The following is a 19,396-nucleotide window of genomic DNA, read 5'->3' as shown; positions in this document are numbered from 1 at the left end:
GAGTCGGACCTTCCCGGCTCGGCTAGGGGCAGCATCTACCCCGCGAAACGGGGCTCCGCATTTCTACGGGGTGTTCGGTTTTTCCGGAGTAAACATGCACCCTGAGGTCTCGGAGCCCACGGAGGACGGGATAGAGAAACAGGACTGCGCGCAGAAGCCGGGTGTGGTGCCGGGCGTGGAGGAGTCTGCTGGTGACCACGGGAACGCAGGCCAAGGCGGCCTCAAGGAAGGTGCTGACCGCCGCCCCAGGGAGGCGAGGGGGGCAACGGGCTGCGCGCAACACCACATACCTGATCTTCACAGCCAGCAATAAATAATAGCAATAGTAGTCCACACTTATTAAAGGATGCGTGCCAAGCGCTCGCTGCTTTTGACCCACTGCGGTAGTCACTTCTCCCTCCATTTCATACAGATGAGGAAACTGAGACTTTAAAAGGTTATAGAAGTTGCTTCAAACAGCTTACCCTTAGCTAGTCAATAACAGAACCGACCCAAGCCTAGACAGTTTGACTCCGGAGCCCAAGTCCTCACCCAACACACCCTTTCCCCATTTGTTACTATCACTGTGTAGAATCAAAAGATGCCAGGGCAGGACATCTTAATTGAATTCACGATAGAGAGAGTGAATGAAGAGCTGGCTGTTCTGGGGTCAGCAAATGACTCTTTGTCAATGTCCCAGAATGGGCATAGAATAGAGATTTCAGCCTATGCTCCCTCTTGACCTAGGGTCCTACGGGAAACCTTTTAGTATTAGATAAAGAAACAACTAGATTTATGTTTCATTTCTGAACCCAGTCAACAAGTATACCTTAAGAATCAACTGTCCAGGTAAACCCTGTATGAGGAGCTGTTGGAAAGCCATGTTGTTCTGTGGAAAGCCCTTCGCCTCAAGGTTCAGATTGCAGCTCTGCAATTGGCCAGCTTTATGGCTGTGGGCCCAGAGTTTAACCTCCCTGTAAAGCAGGGATAATTACAATCAGAGTTTCTATCATACAATGGGCCACTAAAAAACTGATGTGATAGCCCTTGTTGTTCATATAATCAAACATTGTTATTTATTTCACAAACCTTTATCTGGTGTTTCTTGTGACTGGGCATTGTCTACAGTGGGAAATGGGGAAGTGTAACACCTATTTCCACATAAGGAGGGTAGAGTCTCATTCAATAGGCCTCACAAATATACACAGAGCAGAAGCCAGCAACCTGTAAGATAAGTGCATTCGAATGTGCTCATTTCCATTATTTTGGTTTCTATTTGTTTTTCTTTCTTTTTGAGAACTTTTCGAAAAGAACAGAGAACATTATACCAAACACCCATGTATCACCACTGAAAACTGAAAATGATTAATATTGTTACCATATTCACTTAAGGTGTTTTTCAGATAACTTTTATTAAGTTTATTGGGGTGACATTGGTTAATAAGATCACATAGACTTCAAGTGTACATTTCTATGATACATGATCTGTATATTGCACATGATCTGTGTGCCCAACACCCAAAGTCAAATCATCTTACATCACCATATAGTTCAAAAAAATTTGGTGCCCCGTGATCCTAGTCCCATTCCTTTCTCCTCTATAATTTTGTGTGGATTCCTTCTGTCACTTGTCTCTCTCTCTCAAGAGAGAGGAGAGAATTAGCCACATTGGTGATGTAGTGCCACTGCGTTCTTTTCCAATGCAGAACAATAATCCATTTCTTTATTTAACTAGTTCCTATGGGTGGACATTTGCATTGTCAACAGTTTGGGGCGTTACAAATAATGCAGAAATGAATGTCTTTGTACAAATCTCCTTGTACATCTGTACAAGAGCATTCACAGAGGACCTACTTAGAAGCAAAATTTTCACAGACCTTTAAAAATGTTTATATATCTAGAGAGTACTGGTGTTTCATACTATTAAGTGGACAGTTATTAATCAAGTTGAAATTGAGGGAACTTTAAAATATATTTCTTGATCTCCATAGAACCACTCTCTTAATTTTACAGAATTTAATGATTCTAAGGAAACATGTGCGCATCCTTCTGACACATCCAACAAAAGCGAGCAGAAACAGAGTGGTGACAGTGGGTCAGATAGTTGCTTAGCTCGCCAAAGAAATGACGAGGAAGATCATGGCCCCAGGTACGTGGGTGTGGTGCTGCCCGTCGCAGCACACGTTTACCAAGTAAGGTAGAGGTGTAACCACCCCACTGCACTGTTAGGAAGTGAGGCTCATGGAGTTTAAACAGCCCAGTGTCTGTGGGAGTGGAGTCAGGCCGGCCAACCTCTGTGGCACAACTCCCCACAATCTGGTGAACTTGAACGCCAGACCTGGAGAGAGAAACATCAATAGTTCTTGATGACACTATTAAAAGTATTTTTATTGGGACACATATTGCAATTGTATTTAAATGCTGAAAGTACCAATGTTACATAAGTACTTGAAAGCTATTAAAAATGAAGGATTTAAAATAGTTATCAGGCATGTAGGGTCTTGTGGATTGGGGGGAAGGAAAGGATGTGGTAAAGAATTTTTGGAATATGTTTCAGAGCTGACAAGCTCAAATAAATTTCTTGTTCATGTTTTTCACTCAACAGAATGACTAGAAGTTTTCTGCGAAAACTCTGCAAGCAACACAAGCTTTATATCACCCCAGCATTGAATGATACACTGTATTTACACTTTAAAGGTAAAGACCTGGTAGAGGAGGTATCTCAGTCAGACAAAAAGATTCTGCTGGTACAAAAAATTACTTGCAGGACCTGGCTGGTGTAGCTTAGTGGATTGAGCGTGGGCTGCAAACCAAAGGGTCACCAGTTTGATTCCCAGTCAGGGCACATGCCTGGGTTTTGGGCCAGGTCCCCAGTATGGGGTGCATGAGAGGCAACCACACATTGATATTTCTCTCCCTTTCTTTCTCCTTCTCTTCCCCTCTCTAAAAATGAATAAATAAAATCTTTTAAAAAAATTACTTGCAGGAGTCATCTGGAGTTCTCAAACTATATTTAAGTAGAAATTTCAGAATTTAGTGGAGACTTAGGGAAGAGCAATAATATTTCTTTGAAGAAAAAGCCTTACCTTCAAGTTTATAAAGGGGTCACTTACTCTGTGGATACAAGGAAAACACATGGGTATCTTTTACTTAAGTTTTCCAAAAACTTAATAATTTTTCAAGCCAAAAACTACTTGTAAATGCTTTGGGTTTAAGCGAGATATGCTGTGAAGGATTGGAGACTGGCGTAGAAAATGAAGGATGAGGGCCATGGGGTGCCTGTCAGAATGGAGAGGTATAAGTCGTGACACTCCCAAGGGCTCAGGGCTCGTGTCCATCTCATACATAAACTGAAGTTTGGGTTCACAGACAGGGCTAGTCCTCTCAATGAGAAAGAGTGCTAATTCCTGGTCAGGGCAGAACTGCCAGTGGCCACCTGCCTCATCAGTCCTCTGTTTGTTTAGTAAGTGTTTGCTGAGGGCCGCCTGCGTGCCTGGCACTGCCCAGTGCTCAAGACACAGCGGTGGGCACAGCAAGGATGCCTTTGGTGTCCTGGCACAGCCCAGGCCAGGGGGCTTCGGGAAGGGCCCCAGCAGCACAAATTCCTTAATGGTGTGGAACTACTAGTCTCCTCACCTCCATGTTGTCCCCTTCAAAATTCTCCACCCGATGTCCAGGGGTAGTGGTGAGGAGATGACTTAGGCAGGCAGATCCTAGGGGACTGATATTTAAGAGGTAGGAAGAAGAAGAGGGGACAGTAGGTTAGACCAAGTGGGAGTCAGAAAAGTAGAAGGGCAGAGAGAGAGAGAGATGGGCCCACGCTATCTACTGCAGCATGCCAACTTCCCCCCAAGCTTCACCACCTAAATTTATCATTTCACATTGTTTCCCAGGACCAGGAATCTGGGAATGACTTAGCTAGTTGGTTCTCTCATGAGGCTGCAGTCAACCTATCGACTGTTTATTTTGCTAACTTTCAATTTGGCTCATAAAACTGAAAAATGAATTAAAACAAGACCCAGCTTGCACCAGCTTCAGGCTTAGCTCCATCCTGGTGCTCATAATGTATCTCCATGAGATTCTCGCTCTCCTTTTCTTGACCCTCATTTCTTCTGATTCATTTCAGTTAAGTCAGTCCTCACCTTCATCCATGAAAGGAAGGTGGCTGCTATTGTGATCGGCGGCCCCTTGCCAAGCTGGCCTCTCCCACATAAACACTGACTTTTTCCAGTGGAGCCAGCCACATGCTCCAGGATTCATCCAGGTTGGCCCTGCTTATCAGTCATGACCAGCCTAGAATGAACCGTGAGGTCTCTGAGAGCCGTGGGGTAGCGTCGAAGTGGGTGTTCCTCAAACCAAAGTAGCAGTACCGTCACTAGAGGAAGGAGGTGTGGATGCTAGGCAGGTAGGCAAAAGGAAGAGTGACTTTTGTCTCTTATGTGCATGGAGGAACTTCATCGACATCCCGTTCTTGCCAGGTTTCGATCGCATCGAGAACTTGGAAGAGTACACGGGGCTGCGTTGTCTCTGGCTGGAGTGCAATGGAATACAGAAAATCGAAAACCTGGAAGCCCTCACCGAACTGCGTTGCCTCTTCTTGCAAGTGAACTTGCTGCATAAAATCGAGAACCTAGAACCTCTGCAGAAACTGGACGCTCTTAACCTCAGCAACAATTACATTAAGACCATTGAAAACCTCTGTGAGGATGCCCCACGTGGGGTCTTTCTAAATGCTATTATATCCACTGCTTTCTTCTGGGGGAGGCTCTACAATTTTATGTTATGGGCAAAAACTTTTGTGCGCCTTTGTTGTTTACCCCTGCTGACCTCATCTTCCAGCCTGCCTGCCAGTCCTGAACACGCTCCAGATAGCTCACAATCACATAGAGACGGTGGAAGACATTCAGCATCTGAAGGAGTGTTTGAAGCTTTGCGTCCTTGATCTTTCCCACAATAAGCTGAGTGACCCAGAAATCCTGAGCGTTCTGGAGCTCATGCCCGATTTGGTAAAACACACAAAACTTGCATATTTTAACTTTCTTTAGATTGTAAATTTCTTCTCCTTTTCCTCCCTCCCTTCCCTTCTCCCCCTCCCTTCCTACTCTTCCTCTTTGTATTTTTAGCTGGAAGATCTTAAATGCCAGGTGCTACATCATTTCTCCCACAAATATTTTAGTGTGTGACCCTTTTTTTTAGCACAATGTACTGTCCTTATATCTACAGTATGGTAATGACTACATTTAATGTGCAGACCATGTTCGATTTTTCCCATTTGTCTAAAAAATGCATTTTTTGACCATTTGGGTTGTTTAAATTCAAACCAGATGCACACATCACATTTGTGTCATTTGTCTCTCGAATCTCCTGCTCTCTCACCGTTCCCCTCCTCTGTCTCCCGCTCCCTATTAATCTGCCAAAGAAACCGGGTCCTTCCCCTGGCAGTGTGACACATTCTGGACTGGGTCGATTGCATCCTCATGGTGTCGTTTAATACCTACTGCTGTTCCCAGTATTCCTTGCAGAATGATAATGGGGCCAGAGGCTTCATCAGGTCCAGGCTGAATGTCTGACTTTGAGGTGCACTGTTGTACGGCACCACGGGGCATGTCATACCTGGTGGTCTCTCTTTTTGTAGCTTTAGAATTAATTCGTGGGTTCAGGCGTTACCAAGCCATCGTAAAGACCCCGCTGGTGGGCGTGGCCCAGGTGCCCTGTTCCATTAGGAGTTGCATGGTGGTCACTTTCCACTTCCCTTATTCCTTCTGCATTTATTAGCTGAAATGCTCCTACCAAGAACTTTCCCCCATCAACTACAAAATGGCTGTGGTGTGAACATTTTCTATGCGCTGTGCTCTAAGAATAATAAACAAAGAGGAAGTGCCAGCATTGCGTCCTGACGACTTTGTCAGTGGAGCCAGAAGGGCGTCATTGTTTCTGTGCCATCAGGACCATCCTGGTAACAGTTCACACAGAGAATTCCAGGGGGAAACGTCTGCTGCTTTTTTCTTTTAGCTTATTGATTTTCAGAGAAGTGAGTTAAGAACCCAGCAACAAATTAATGGTGCCAGTGAAGGGTTTTTCTGTTTTTAGTATCATTACAAACTCATGGATTTATATATACACTATCTGATATGATTTAACCATTGCTGTCATTTTAATTTTGGGTGCTTAAATGGCCCCATTTTCTGGTCTGTGACAACCCCTCCAGGTGGCACCTGTGTCCTTTCGACTCAACCCCACTGGCTTTTGCTGGCTTCCTTGCTTTTCAGGGTATATGTGTTGCCATTTGTACTCAGAAAAAATATTTAAAATAGCACACGAAGCCCTCAAGTTCACTGTTTACTGCTTAGGGCACCGATAAACAAGGAAAAGGTGAGTCAATCAAAAAAACAGTTCAGGGATATCGTCTGCAGAGAATACTGTCATCAAGGACTAGTTTAGAATTGCTAGCACGTGGTGAAAATATAAAGCTGTATTATATCATTTTTTTCTCACTAGCTGCCATAACAGATTACCACAGGCGTGGGGCTTTAACAACAGAAATTAATTTTCTCCTAATTCCAGAGGTTAGAAGTCCAAGATCAGGATATCAGCAAGGTTAGTTTTTTTTATTCTGAGGCCTCCGTCTTTGGCTCTCTTTTCCCGGGGCCTTCACTCGGTCTTTCCTCTGTGCCTGCCTGTGCCCTAATCTCTTCTTTTTGTAAGCACACCGGTCATATTGGATTAGGGCCCGCTGCTGCGACCCCATTCAGTCTGAATTTACCTCCTGAGGGCCCCATCTCCCCAGACAGTCACGTTAAAGGTCCTGCGGGCTGGGACCTCAGCGTCGGATCCCCTACCAGAGCAGCCTGCCTTACAGTTTGTCTTATGATTGCCCTAAACTCCCCACAGCCTGTGCACCCTCGAGTGCCTGCGCCCAGAGCACAGCCACCAGCCCGCCCCACAGGACAGGACCCTCGAAAACAGGACGAGCACGGGGAAGGCAGTGTGAGAACGGAACTGGGGAAAGGCTAAGCTGACTAGTTCACAGTGTATCTTCACCAACAACTAAAGCCACTTTAGACATGAAAAATATTTCATCAGTTTCACCAGTTTCAAATGGCCCGCCCACATGTCTCCTTCCGTGTTCGCCTTCCTTGAGGTTCATAGGCAGAAGGGGAGGTGACAGTATTTGAAGATGGGGGATGGCGTGCTGTCACTGAATAATTCGTTCTTGTCCTCAATACCAACAAGACATCCAGGAGACCTGTGGGCCTGGTGAGAAAGGCCCCCCCTTCCCCCTTAGTCACCTCGTCTTATCTGTGGAGCTGCTGTGTACTTTTCTTAAAATGGGTCCAGGCTGGGAAGGAGAAAAGCAATCCATCAGACTGAGATAAATTCCAGTCCAAGAGATTGCGTGAGCAAAACGAAGGGGATCACCGCTGTTGGGAAATGCCTTGGAAATGCTTTGCAGGGTTGTTCTGCAAGGACACAGAGACTGAGGGTCTGGAGGTCAGGCAGAGACAGGACACTTCTGATGGCACCGAAACAATGACACCCTTCTGGCTTCACTAACAAAGTCATCCGAATATGATGTTGCCACTTCCTTTTTATTTATTCTTAGAGCACAGCACATGTTAAATAGTTAAATCGCATTCCTTTTTTTTAGTAATTAACTTGGCTCTGCCTGTTGCCTTACAGCGTGTCCTGAATTTGATGGGAAACCCAGTTATTCGGAACATCCCCAATTATCGGAGGACAGTCACCATTCGACTAAAACACTTAACATACCTGGATGACAGACCGGTTTTTCCAAAGGACAGGTAAGGGCGAGCAAAGCCTCTTGATCACATTTTAATATGTAATGGTTGAGCCTGCTTATTAAACTTCTAAAACGTTCTGATTTTTGAGCATTTTCACCCATCATTAAGTTTTTTAGAAATGGGTTTAATGGCTATATAATTATTCATAGTAGAAAATTCTCTATTTTTTAACATTTATCCATAGGTTTTCAGAGATAATCCTTTGATAAATATCATTGTATCTACGTCTCTGACCTCATTGCTGATTATTTCCTTAGGATGGAATGTAAGGAGTTGCACTGTTGGATCAAAGAATGTGGTCCAAGCCTTTCTAAAGGTGCTCATATTTTCTAATTGTTTTCTAGAAAGTTTGTAACAATTTATAGCCTCACCAGACATTGCCATGTAAAAGAAATCTTGGCTAGGTGAACTGATGAGTAAAGATGGTGTGTCCTTTCAAATTTGCATTTTGGGATAACAGACGAGGTTGGTTACATTTTCCATGTTTGTCAAACATGTTTTCTCCCGTCTGAGTGTTCCGTTCATGATTGCCTCCCAGTTGCCTTTATTCTGGGAGGGCTTTTCTTATTGATTCATAAGAACTCTTTTCATATTAAGGATAATAAACCCAGGAGGGCCATGTGTATTATCAGTGTTGTATCTGTGTTTTTAACTGAGATCACTATTCATTCTAACTTAGAATAAAACCTTAGTCACATAGAGAGCTTGAAGGGACGTGAAATCTGAATTTTAAATGGTACAACATTTAAAAAGAAATGTGGCTGGTAATATGTTTTTGAACTCACAAATTTAAGCCAACCTAACAAATACTTCGAGTAGAAGTGAGAGCCTCCACTCCAAATCGGATGACAAAACAACAAGACCTGCCTCTGAGAAGCTGGTGCAAATGATGCCCCAGGTCCCCAGCCCCAGTGGTGACTGGGTACAGCAAGCGGAACCTGCGTGCTGACTTGAAAGGCCAGTTTTGCAGCCAAGAGTTATGTCCCTTTAGGTGGGCGCACTAACCTCCCAAGCCTATGTTCCTCATCTGGAAAATGGGGACAATACTGACCACAGGGTCCTCATGAGTACCTATGGGACTTGAACAGATACCAGGCTCAAAGGAGTGAGCCAGTGGGCTTGGCTGTTGCCAAGCGTGGATGCTGAGCCCCACCCTGGGGCAGCACTGGCCTGCTAGAAAGTGTGAACAGGGATATCAGATAAGCTCTTCACAGTGAGACCCATTACCCATCACCCTGAGGATTCGGACCCTCTGTCTCATCGTCCTTGCAGAGCAACATTGTAAAACATTTCCCAGGGGTAACGGGTAATGGAGTGTAGCACAACTCCAGTGAAGGACTCAGACTCACCTGGGTCTGAATCTTAGCTGCACCACTCAGTGGCTGGTCCACGTTGGGCACCCGCTCTTCTCTCTGCCTGGGGTGCGCATTGCAGGGGTTGGCGGGCGCCTGCTCACCCAGCATCCTATGAAGACCCCCATGACCCACTTCCCTGTCTAGGTAGCACCTTTTCCCTCTGCTGTCTCTTCAGCCTGACTTCTTTTCTTAGGACACAACAGCCTAAGGACACAACAGGGGGACACGCTTGTTCCCCTGTTTAGGGTCTGTCTTTCCCGATTAAAGGGCAGCACTGACAAAGCTCAGTGTCATCTCCTATGTCACCTGCCGTAATGTAACCCCAGCCACTAGAACAGTTCTCCCACTTAAGGTGTACAATTCAGTAGTTTTTAGTATACTCACACCACCACAATCAGTTCTAGAATATTCTTATTCCCCTAAAAAGGAGCCCTTATTCATTAGCAGTCACTCCCCATCCCCCCCGTCCCAGCTCTTAGCAATCACATATCTACTTTCCATCTCTATAGGTTTACCTATTGTAGACATTTCCTACAAGGGAATCATGTAGCGTGTGGTCTTTTTGATCAGCTTCATTTACTTAGCATAATGTCTCCAAGGTTCATCCACATTGCAGCAGGGGTCACTAATTCATTCCAAAATAATGTTGCAAAATAACATTCTATTTGGATATGCCACATTTTATTTATCCTTCCGTTAAGGGACACCTGGGTGATTTCCATTTTATGGCTCTTGTGACTAGCGGTGCTGTGAATGTCTGTGTGCAGGTTTTGTGTGGACATCTGTTTTCAACTCATTCGGGTAAACACTTAGGAGGATGGTCGCTGGGTTAGATGGTAAACTATGCTTAGCTCTGTCATTTCCAAACTGTCTTCCACAGCGGCCGCCCCGTCTTGCAGTCTCGCTGGCAGTGAATGAGAGCGGCTGCTGCTCCGCCTCCTGGCTAACATCTGGGGCCGACAGGGTTTTGGGTTTTTGCTGTTCTGATGGTGTGTTGTGGTGTCTTGTTCTGATTTGCATTTCTGTAATCTCATATGAAAGTGAACATCTTCTCATACGTTTATTTACCAACAATACATCTTTTTCCAGATCCTTTCCTCCCTCCTTTTTTTAAGTTTTGAAGTTTAATTAGCTCTTGGTATGTTTTTGGATACAAGACCTTGTTCAGTTATCTTTCTTGCAAATATATTCTCCCAGTCTGCGGCTTATCTTCTCATTCTTTTAAGCTTTGCCCACTTTTAAATGTTGTTGCCTTTTTATTAATGAGTTGTAAATTTCTTTATCTATTCTAGGTACAAGTCTCTTATCAGGTATATGATTTACAAATATATTCTCATATTCTGTGGGTTGTATTTTTACTTTATGGTATTCTTTGCATTGCAAACATTTTTAATGTTGAAGGAAAACATCTCTATTTTTTTGTCACTTGTGCTTTCAGTATCATATCTAGAAGACTTGCAAACCACTTGCCTTGAAAGAGTAAAATGTACAAATGGTAACGGCGGTCCTTTCGGCCCCGTGTCCTCTGTGGCTTCGGTTTGACTTGGGGGAATATGAACAAGCTTAGTCAGACAGTGTATATGTTTTGAATTACCTTTAACCTGTGAACGTTCAAACCTCCCTGGTTTCTGTTTCTTTTGAAAATCCTTCTAAACAGAGCTTGTGCAGAGGCCTGGGCGAGGGGAGGGTATGCGGCTGCGAAGGAGGAGCGAGAGCAGTGGGAGAGCAGAGAAAGGAAGAAGATCACAGACAGCATCGAAGCCTTGGCGATGATCAAGCGGCGGGCCGCAGAGAGGAAGCTGCAGAGGGAAAGTCGAGAGAGAGGTGGGCGTCCGCGCCCAGACGGCACCCAGAGCTCTGGCTGGGTCAGAAATCCATGCTGCCGGACTCGAGGTCTTTCATCTCTGGGATTTGGTGGGGTTTATTTATTTATTCTTTGGACCACACCCAGGGCCCCTGGCCAGCGTTTGATAGAGGCTTCCAGTGAGCGTGCAAGTCCTGGGTGGGTCGGGGCCCAACCCTGATGCAAGCCCGTAGGGTCCTGGGGATGGTGCTCGGGGCACCTTCATCAGTAAGAAGCCCCTTCCTTGTCCGGTGCTGTAGAGAAGCAGGAGTGTCCCTGTATATTTTTTAAAGACATCTGCTGTTTTTCACCTAATAACAAAACGTGAACACACTACGCATGGAAAATCACAGGAATAACATAATCGCAGCAAGAACCATGTTTAGTGTGGCTGTTTCCTGGCTTTTCTCAGGCATGTAACACGTACATGTAACATGTGTTATAGAAAAATGGCATAAGTATATTGCTTTCTGCCTACTCTTTTGAATTAGCATAATATATTTTCCATAAAATAGACTTTCTCCCTCAGCATGATTTTTCTTTCCTCAACTTTTTATTTGAATGTTTTTTTTAATTTGCAGGAAAGCTTAAAGAATGGTAAAATAAACAGCTATATGGTATCTTTAGGTCAGATGGTTAACATTTTCACACACACGCACTTTCCTGTCCTGCTGACCCACCTGACAGTAAAGGTGCCATCCATCACGCCCTGACACCTGTGTGCTTCCACGCACATCTCCCGACTCCCTGCACTGTTTTCTCAGTGGCCGTGTCTGGGTCCATGGGATGGATGAGCTGAGTGACATTTAGCTCTGTTTATTTAGCAGTCATAGAGAGTGACGAACACCCCCGAGAGCAACTCCTCCCTGGTCCCCGACAGTTGCCTGGGCTCACTCAGCAGTTCACTGCATGTCCCCAAGTGGCCTGCAGACACCCTTCTCCTCCCAGGACATTTCCTGTCCACCTGTGGACTTTTCTTGTGCAGGGAAGGTGGCAGCGCCAGAGGAGACTGAGACCGTGGGCGTCAGTGAGGAAGGGAAGGGAGAGCCCCGTGAGGATGGAGAAAGGCAGCAGAAAATGGAGCCGTTTGTCCAGGAGAGCTTCGAGGCCAAGGATGAGCTCTTCCCAGAAAAGTCGAGTCTCCCAGAGGAGCTGCCCGCAGATGTCACTGAAGAGACTGAGGACCTGGGCCCAGGAGGGGTGCTCCCAGCTGAGGCCCCCAAGCCCGCCACCCTGGGAGCTACCTGTGAAGGTAATGGGATCCAAACAGCACAGGTGCTGGCTCAGGGCAGCGCTCCTGGAATCGCAGCCTCGGTCGGAGTCACGAGCACACATCTGTGGGCCCAGAGGCAGGTCTCCACTTCCGGTCACTGTTTCTATGAGATAGAGGGCACCGGTGGTCTGCTCTCATCGTCCAGGGCGGTGCTGCGCACAGAAACGTAACAGGAGCCAGGACCGCCTTCTCTAGTAGTCACACTAAATGAGGCAAAAAGAAATGGGGGAAACACGGACAATAGAGTTTGTCTAACCCGATATATCTAAAATCTAATCATTTAAATCAGTATAAAATTACTAAGGAGATACTTTACTTGGGGGGGGGGGGGCACTAGGTCTTCAAACCTGGTCTGTGTTTGACACCCAAACAGCATGTCATCATCCAGAGGCTAACTCTTCCACCGTGAAAGGAAGTCCTGCTAAAAGGAGCGAGTTCCTTAATACTGCTTCAGCTTTTACATTTAATTAAAAATAAAAGCAATTGTATTGCAATTGCTTTACAATTGCAAAGCAATTGTAAAGGGAGGGTGGTAGGTGGTAGAGAGTATAAGGGGGATAAATGGTAATAAAAAACAATAAAAAATAAATTAAAAAAACAGCGAAATAAAATTAAAAATCAAACATTTAGTTCCTTAGGCGTACTGGCCCCCTTGTGAGCACTCAGTAGCCACCCGTGGCTCTGGCTACTGCGGGGGATGAAGCAGACCTAGAAAAAGGAAGCCCAGCAGGTTCTAGCCAAGGTTCCTGGGTCCCGCCAGCTAACAGATAAACCCAGGTCTTGTCTGGGATGGATGCCATCCTGTCGCTGTGGTATCCGTGAGGATGAGCCAGACCTGGAACTTGTGTGGTCCACAGGGCCTGGGAGACGGGGGTCGTTCTGTCCCCAGCCCGTGAAGAATTTGAGGTCTGCTTGGGGACTCCAGCTGGTCTGGAACAGATCCCCCGAATGCGGGCCCCCACTGTGTGGGAGAGACCTGGGAGAACTGTGGACTTAGGTGTTGACATACGTGTTTCCTGCCCAATCACTCCCTGTTCTGTAATTTCTCACTTGGAAGCTGCAGAAGGGTTTTCTATGAGTGAAACCAGCCTTTGCCTCACTGAACAAAGGGCACATTCCAAAAGGAGCAGGTTAACTGCAGCACCTGTAATTAACAGATGCTGGTGACAGAGACAAGGGCAGCTTTGCATTTATCCACTCAGTGAAGGCCACAGCTTCACAGGCTGTCTTGTTTGGCCTTCCCAACAACCTTACGAGCCAGGGGCATCACTGCATTTTGGGATTTGGAAGCTGAGGCTCCAAGTCGCAAAGCAAGTCAATGGTGGAGCATGCTGTAGGCCCGGGGTCATCTACAACAGCAACCACAGAGGCCCTTGGCCTCCTTCCGTGTTTTACCCTGAACCAGTGCCCCGAAGTGGCTCTCTGAATCAAGCTGGACATGGCCAGTGCTCTGGGTGGACACGCTGGGCTGATGTGCAGTAGGAAAAGTTGGCCATTAATCTTTCGTGTGGTTACTGGAGCCAGGAGACTGATGAGAAAGCAGAGCACGGGACCCAAAGACACAGCCTTGGGAAGCATGAAGAGTGGGGGCGCTGACCGAAAAGTGGGGGCTTAGGGGGTTGGGCATTGTCCTGGAAAGTGAAAGGTCGCTGGTTCAATTCCTGGTCAGGGCACATACCTGGGATGTGGGTTTGGTCCCCCCAGTCAGGGCACATGCAAGAGGCAACCAATGTTTCTCTCTCACATCGATGTTTTCCTGCCTTTCTTTCTCCCTCCCTTCCCCTCTCTCTAAAAATAAAATCTTTTTTAAAAAGAAAACAAGGTGGGGGTCTGGGGGAGAACGAGGAACCCCATCTGGATTCTGCATTTATTCCCCAGCCAACACCAAGCTCGTTTAACAGGTCTCCCTGACACCTGTGCAGTGGGAGGGGCCTGTGCCCCGAGGGACAGGAAGTCCGGGAAGGTGGTAGGCTCAGCCCTTCCAGACGGAGTTATGAAACTTGGCTCTCCAGCTTCCTCTTCTCCATCTCCCCAGGTGGCCTTCAACGTTATTGTCTTATTCAGTCTCTCCTTGACCATCAGTCATGCCTCTTCCAAGTTTCCTGCGTATTCAGCATTGATTCCTGGCCGCACTTCCATCGTGTCCAAGTCATGATGGCTCCAGAAGGGGGCAGTTCTCTCCTTTTCCCTTTCCTTTCTTTTTAGATATAACCCCATCCTTATTTGGGGGTTCTCACAGCTTCTGCCGCAGGGACTGACCTTTCAGATCTAGGAGGGTTTTGGCCTTCCTCTTCTCTTGGAATCCACCTTGACCTTGGCCTTGTTGATCTGAGCACCATGTATAAAACTAACTCCAAGATTAATAACTCTTTGTTGTTGTTCCTTAGAGTCTGCTCCCCAGACTGTGGCCACCAAGAGTGCATCAGGTACAAAACTTGATGGGAATGAAGATTTGGAAACCATTACACTGGACACAGAGAAGAAGCTCTTCATCGATGTATGTAAATAGTTGCGTGTGGAGATGAGTGTCTGTTTTACCACCTGTAAAACGGGTGATCTGATACAGCCCTCAAAATCCTCGCTCCCCTAAGTGTGGTCCTTGGGCCAGCAGGCTTAGCATTGCCTAGGAGCTAGTTAGAGTGCAGAATCCCAGGCCTGGCCCAGACCTACTGATCCGAATCTGCATTTTAATAAGATCTCCCTGGGGTGATGTACAGGTTCAAGACTGAAGTGCTAGCCCAAATGATTTCCCTTGAACTATGTCTACAAAACTCTTGATTTGTTTCCCCCAAAGAAGTTACACTGCTAAGCCAATCTGTCCAGCTAGCCTTATACCTACTGGTCGAAAAAGTTACATTTTATCATCAGAGCCTCTGACCTATGGATAGCTGCCCAGCAAGCAGCTGCTGCCATCTTCCTGTCCTGTGGCGGCTCCAGCTTCCTGATGTGGCTGTCCAGTGTCTGGTGCCCTGATGCCCATTCAGTGAGGGGCTGCCTGCCCTAATTATAGATCACAGCCTCACGCACCCTCTCCTTCCTGGAGCTCTTCTGTTCTGATTAAGTCTTCAGTGCTTTGGCCCCAGGCATGAGCACCGGGAGAACTCACACCTGTTGTCACCCCCCCCGGCCCCCACCCCAGGCACTGGGGTGAGGCAAGGAGTGGGGAGGCATTTCTCACGCCTTTAGCCTCCTGCCTAGTGGGGAGTTGTCGCTCCCTCTGCTCAGCCCTGCTTCTCTGCCCATGAGTGAGCTCCTGCCATTTAAATCCATGGGTGCAACTTTGCCCCCTGCCCACGTCCTTGATAAATTTCTAAACTGTGTTTCATTCCTAACTTCACAATTTCACGTGGCTCAGTAAGACAAACTGAGTGGGTTTCTAGTTCTCTGGGCCTGTGTATACTAAGAAACAACAACTAGGTGATTAATATCTAGCATTTGAGAATTGACTGTATACAGGACAACTAATAGCTAACTCTTATTATTCTTACTTTGTTGGGCACTGTTCTAAATACATCTTGTATTGATTGATTTACCCTTCCAGTAACTCTGAGAGGTTGGTACTATTCTCAACCCCCTCTTACAGACGGGGAAATTGAGAAACAGAGAGGTTAAGCAACCTGCCCATGGCTACACAGCTGGGCAACTGGCTCCAGAGTTCACACATCCAACCACACACAGTGCTGCCTGCCTTGCACACTGGACCAGTTGCTAAAGACATCAAAGCACAACACAAAAGCCCTTCTAGTACTGGGGAGGTCCAAAATATGCTCCCTTTACACCACATGGAATCCTGAGGCTAATCTGTACATACAAGGGGCATTTGGTTTGGGCCCCATCACGTCCCCCCCCAGGGAACCTGTCTGTACGTCTAGTGACGAAATCAAGGGGAGAAAGACGTGGAAATTCTTCAAACATGCCACACCCTGAAAATCTCATTTATTGATCAGGTCCAGATACTTGAAGTAGCCTGTGTGTGTGTGGTGAGTGTGTGTGGTGAGTGTGCAAGGGGCTGCCCGAGTGGTCTGGGTTATTTTCCCTCCATGCTTCGCTTGCACGTGACTCAGGCTCCCCAAGTGCGTGGGCCCCCGTCTCACTCCCCGGTGTCCAGCGTGTGCATGCCCCCCTGCTGACATGGCTCGTCTGCTGTTGCAGGACCTACCTGACTTAGAAGATGTGGATGCAGGCGAATCTCTCCAAGACCGAGACAAGGCTGTAACACAGGTTTCCCCCCAATCGGCATCATTTCCCCTTGCACTTCTGGTCTTGTCATTTACAAAGCATATCCCCTTAATTCAAAAGTAAAATGCTCTCTGTGCTGAAACAATTGCACACCCCCTGTATTGTTACCTTTCAAAGCAAACGTAGCTGCTGGCTCTCACTTACTTCTTTAAGGTTTTATGATTAACCACTGGGGTTTTCTTGAACATATTTTATCACTAATATTTATTATTACTATTTTTTATCTTTGCCCAAGAACATGGATATTAATTTTAGAGGGAGTGGGGAGAGAGAAAGAAGAGAAACATCAGTGTGAGAGACAAACACTGATTGGCTGCCTCTTGTATGTACCCCAACTGGGGACTGAACCCACAGTCTAGGCATGTGCCCTGACCGGGAATTGAACCTGTGACCTTTTGGTTTACAGGACAGTGCTTCACCAACTTAGCCACACTGGCCAGGGCTATCACTGATTTGTAATCACTCTGTACTCACACAATTACCTGACATTTTTCTGCCCTTCTGATGTATTTATATGTCCATCATATATATGTCTGTACTATAGCAATACATAGAGGGAAGGAAAGGAGAAGGGAGGAAGAGTGTGCGAGGCCCGGTGGGGAGTTCTCCCAATCTGACCTGACCCTCCTGTCTCCAGCTGTGCTGAAAACCTGTGTGTGCCAGCCCCAGGCCTCGCAGGACAGGAAGGATAGGACGCAATCTGTGCAGGACCTCATCACTGAGGAAGGGACAGACATGGACCACAGTTCCCACAGGGCCTGGCCTCTGAGGGGCTAAGTCCAGGGGGCTGGGTTAGGTGCATGCCAGCCATGCACTCAACTGCGGCTGAGGCACAGCAGTTGAGCCCATTCAGGGCCCCGGGGGCAGGTAGGTGTAGCCAGGACAGACTGGGCAGCGTGGAGACCCAGCGGAGGGTGAGAAAGAAATGTGCAGGTGGCTGTGGAGCTCACAACTCGGGCTCAGAAATGGCTAAGGGTGTCTGTCCTGAGACCCAGCTGTCCAGCAGGGAGCTCTGCTCCCTGGGCCCTCTCATATGTAGCAGTAGAATATTTTGTGCTAGAAAAAAGTGGAATCAGCATTGTGCATTTTAGAATGACTATTGTGAAAGCAGTGTCTTTTTTTTTTAAACAGATGTGCTTTCCAAAGATTACAACCATCTCCAGCCTGAGTGATGACAGTGACCCGGAACTGGACTACAGCTCACTGCCAGGCTTGGACAGCATGTCCACAGGCAGCCTTTCAAACATATTCTCGATCTCCAAGGACACCTCCAGGAAGGCCGAGACGCCCTGTGCACACATATTCAAAGAAGTGGCAAAGAGGGGTCTGGAGACCCAAAGCAGAGACTCCAAGTCCCTGCGCCCGCTGATTCAGGAGCTCAACAATGACAGGCTTTCAGGCCAACCACCGCCACCCCCAGCCTGCGAGAGGGACCCCACATCACCCTCTTCCAGTGAGGACGGGCATGGGGACCTACTTCCGGCCTCTCCTCCAGGTAATGCCACCCTACTCTCAAGGGCGTGGGAGTCAAAAGCCTTGGCAGTGGGGAAATGCACCCTTGACCACGCAGACCCGCAGGGGATAGCCACTTGAGCCCTTGCCCCTAGAGTCCCTTGTTCTTGGAGAGGGTCCCTCACAACCGAACGCAGAGACAGTTGTGACCCCAGTCCTAGCTTTATGCCTCTTTGAAGCTGCCACAACCCATCCCTGGACATGGCATCTGCAGGCTACTTAGAGCTGTGCAGATCTTGGCAGCCTTGTTCAGCGGGTGTAGACGGGGCTGGAGAGCATGCATTTTCACTCCCTTCCTCAGCATCCCAATCCTCGGCTTTCCCAGACCAAGCTTCTAAGGGAGGGAGGGGACTGGTGACACCATCGCTGGGAATGTGGGACAAACAAGGGCGACAGCAGGCCAGAGACTGTAGCCCCTCCACAGTGAAGGTCCAGAATCAGGTTGCATGATGTGCGACAGTGCTGGCTGGAACAGGAGGTTTGCCAGGCAGGGACAGTGTCCAGAGCAGCTGCGGGGGAGGTGGGTGGTGGGGGCAAATAAAGCCACAACGTGGCACATCAGCCTGGCCTGGTGATGGGGGTCTGCGCATGGACCAGGGAGATGCACTTCTGGGGGAAGCTGGCTGGTGCTTGCAATAGCAAGCAAACCGGGAGGAGTTTGCAAAGCAGCTGCCTCGGGAACACAGAGGAGGGCGCCTGCTGAACCCAGACAAGCCCTGCTCTCACTTGACACTTCGGCAGCCAGGTCTCTCTCTGAACACCGCTGGCACAAGGCCTGCATGCGGCAAGAATCAAGTCGATGAACACACTTTCCCAAGAGTACTGATTACCTTCTTACCTCTTTAGAAACCAGCACAGACCATGGTGGAGTGCGGTCCAACACGAAGCCTGAAGAGCCTGCAGTGCCCCAGATGGGAGACCAGGAAGACATTGAATTTGGTTTGGACTGAACACCTCTGTGCTTGAACAGGGAGCCAGTGGCTGGGACCCCCTTCCTTCCTGCAGTTCCTGAGCGTGCTCTGGGGTCTTGGCTGTGACCTGTGCCCATCACACAACTCATCTCCTACACCCTCAGCCCCTTCGTGTGCTGGGCAGCACAGGGTTCCTTGTTCTCAAAGCATGACCCGCAGTGTTATGTTGTACAACTGTCAATGGCTCATTTGAACGTTATAAACAGTTCAGTATTAATGTGAGACATCCTACTGGATTATTTAAATCTCCAAGTCACATGTGAGTCATTTCATTAGGTATCCCAAGATAAGACCATTCCTCTCACATGTGATTAGGAATCTAGCCCAAACCCTGGCCTGCTGTTGAATTTCAAGTGGGTGTTTTCCTCACAGGTGAGCAGAACCTTCCACCAGAGCCACAAAGCTTTGAGCAAGTGAACTTT

General features: G+C 47.4%; 1 protein-coding gene across 1 annotated transcript; it reads left to right on the top strand.

The window, feature by feature from the left end:
* Positions 1 to 94: 94 nt before the first annotated feature.
* On the top strand, positions 95 to 18,953 carry DNAAF1 (dynein axonemal assembly factor 1). The gene is made up of 12 exons (XM_053666765.1): positions 95 to 230; positions 1,993 to 2,128; positions 2,585 to 2,676; positions 4,458 to 4,679; positions 4,819 to 4,985; positions 7,660 to 7,781; positions 10,794 to 10,960; positions 11,965 to 12,231; positions 14,640 to 14,749; positions 16,405 to 16,464; positions 17,623 to 17,986; positions 18,850 to 18,953. The coding sequence occupies exons 1-12, from the start codon at positions 95 to 97 to the stop codon at positions 18,951 to 18,953; spliced, it is 1,947 nt and encodes a 648-aa protein (XP_053522740.1).
* Positions 18,954 to 19,396: the final 443 nt, after the last annotated feature.

The sequence above is a fragment of the Artibeus jamaicensis genome, unplaced genomic scaffold (assembly GCF_021234435.1).
Source record: "Artibeus jamaicensis isolate MK-2021 breed Jamaican fruit bat unplaced genomic scaffold, CSHL_Jam_final contig_464, whole genome shotgun sequence".
Classification (NCBI taxonomy): Eukaryota; Metazoa; Chordata; class Mammalia; order Chiroptera; family Phyllostomidae; genus Artibeus; species Artibeus jamaicensis.
Note: the sequence above shows the minus strand (reverse complement) of the source record. Positions and strands in the feature narration are given on the sequence as shown.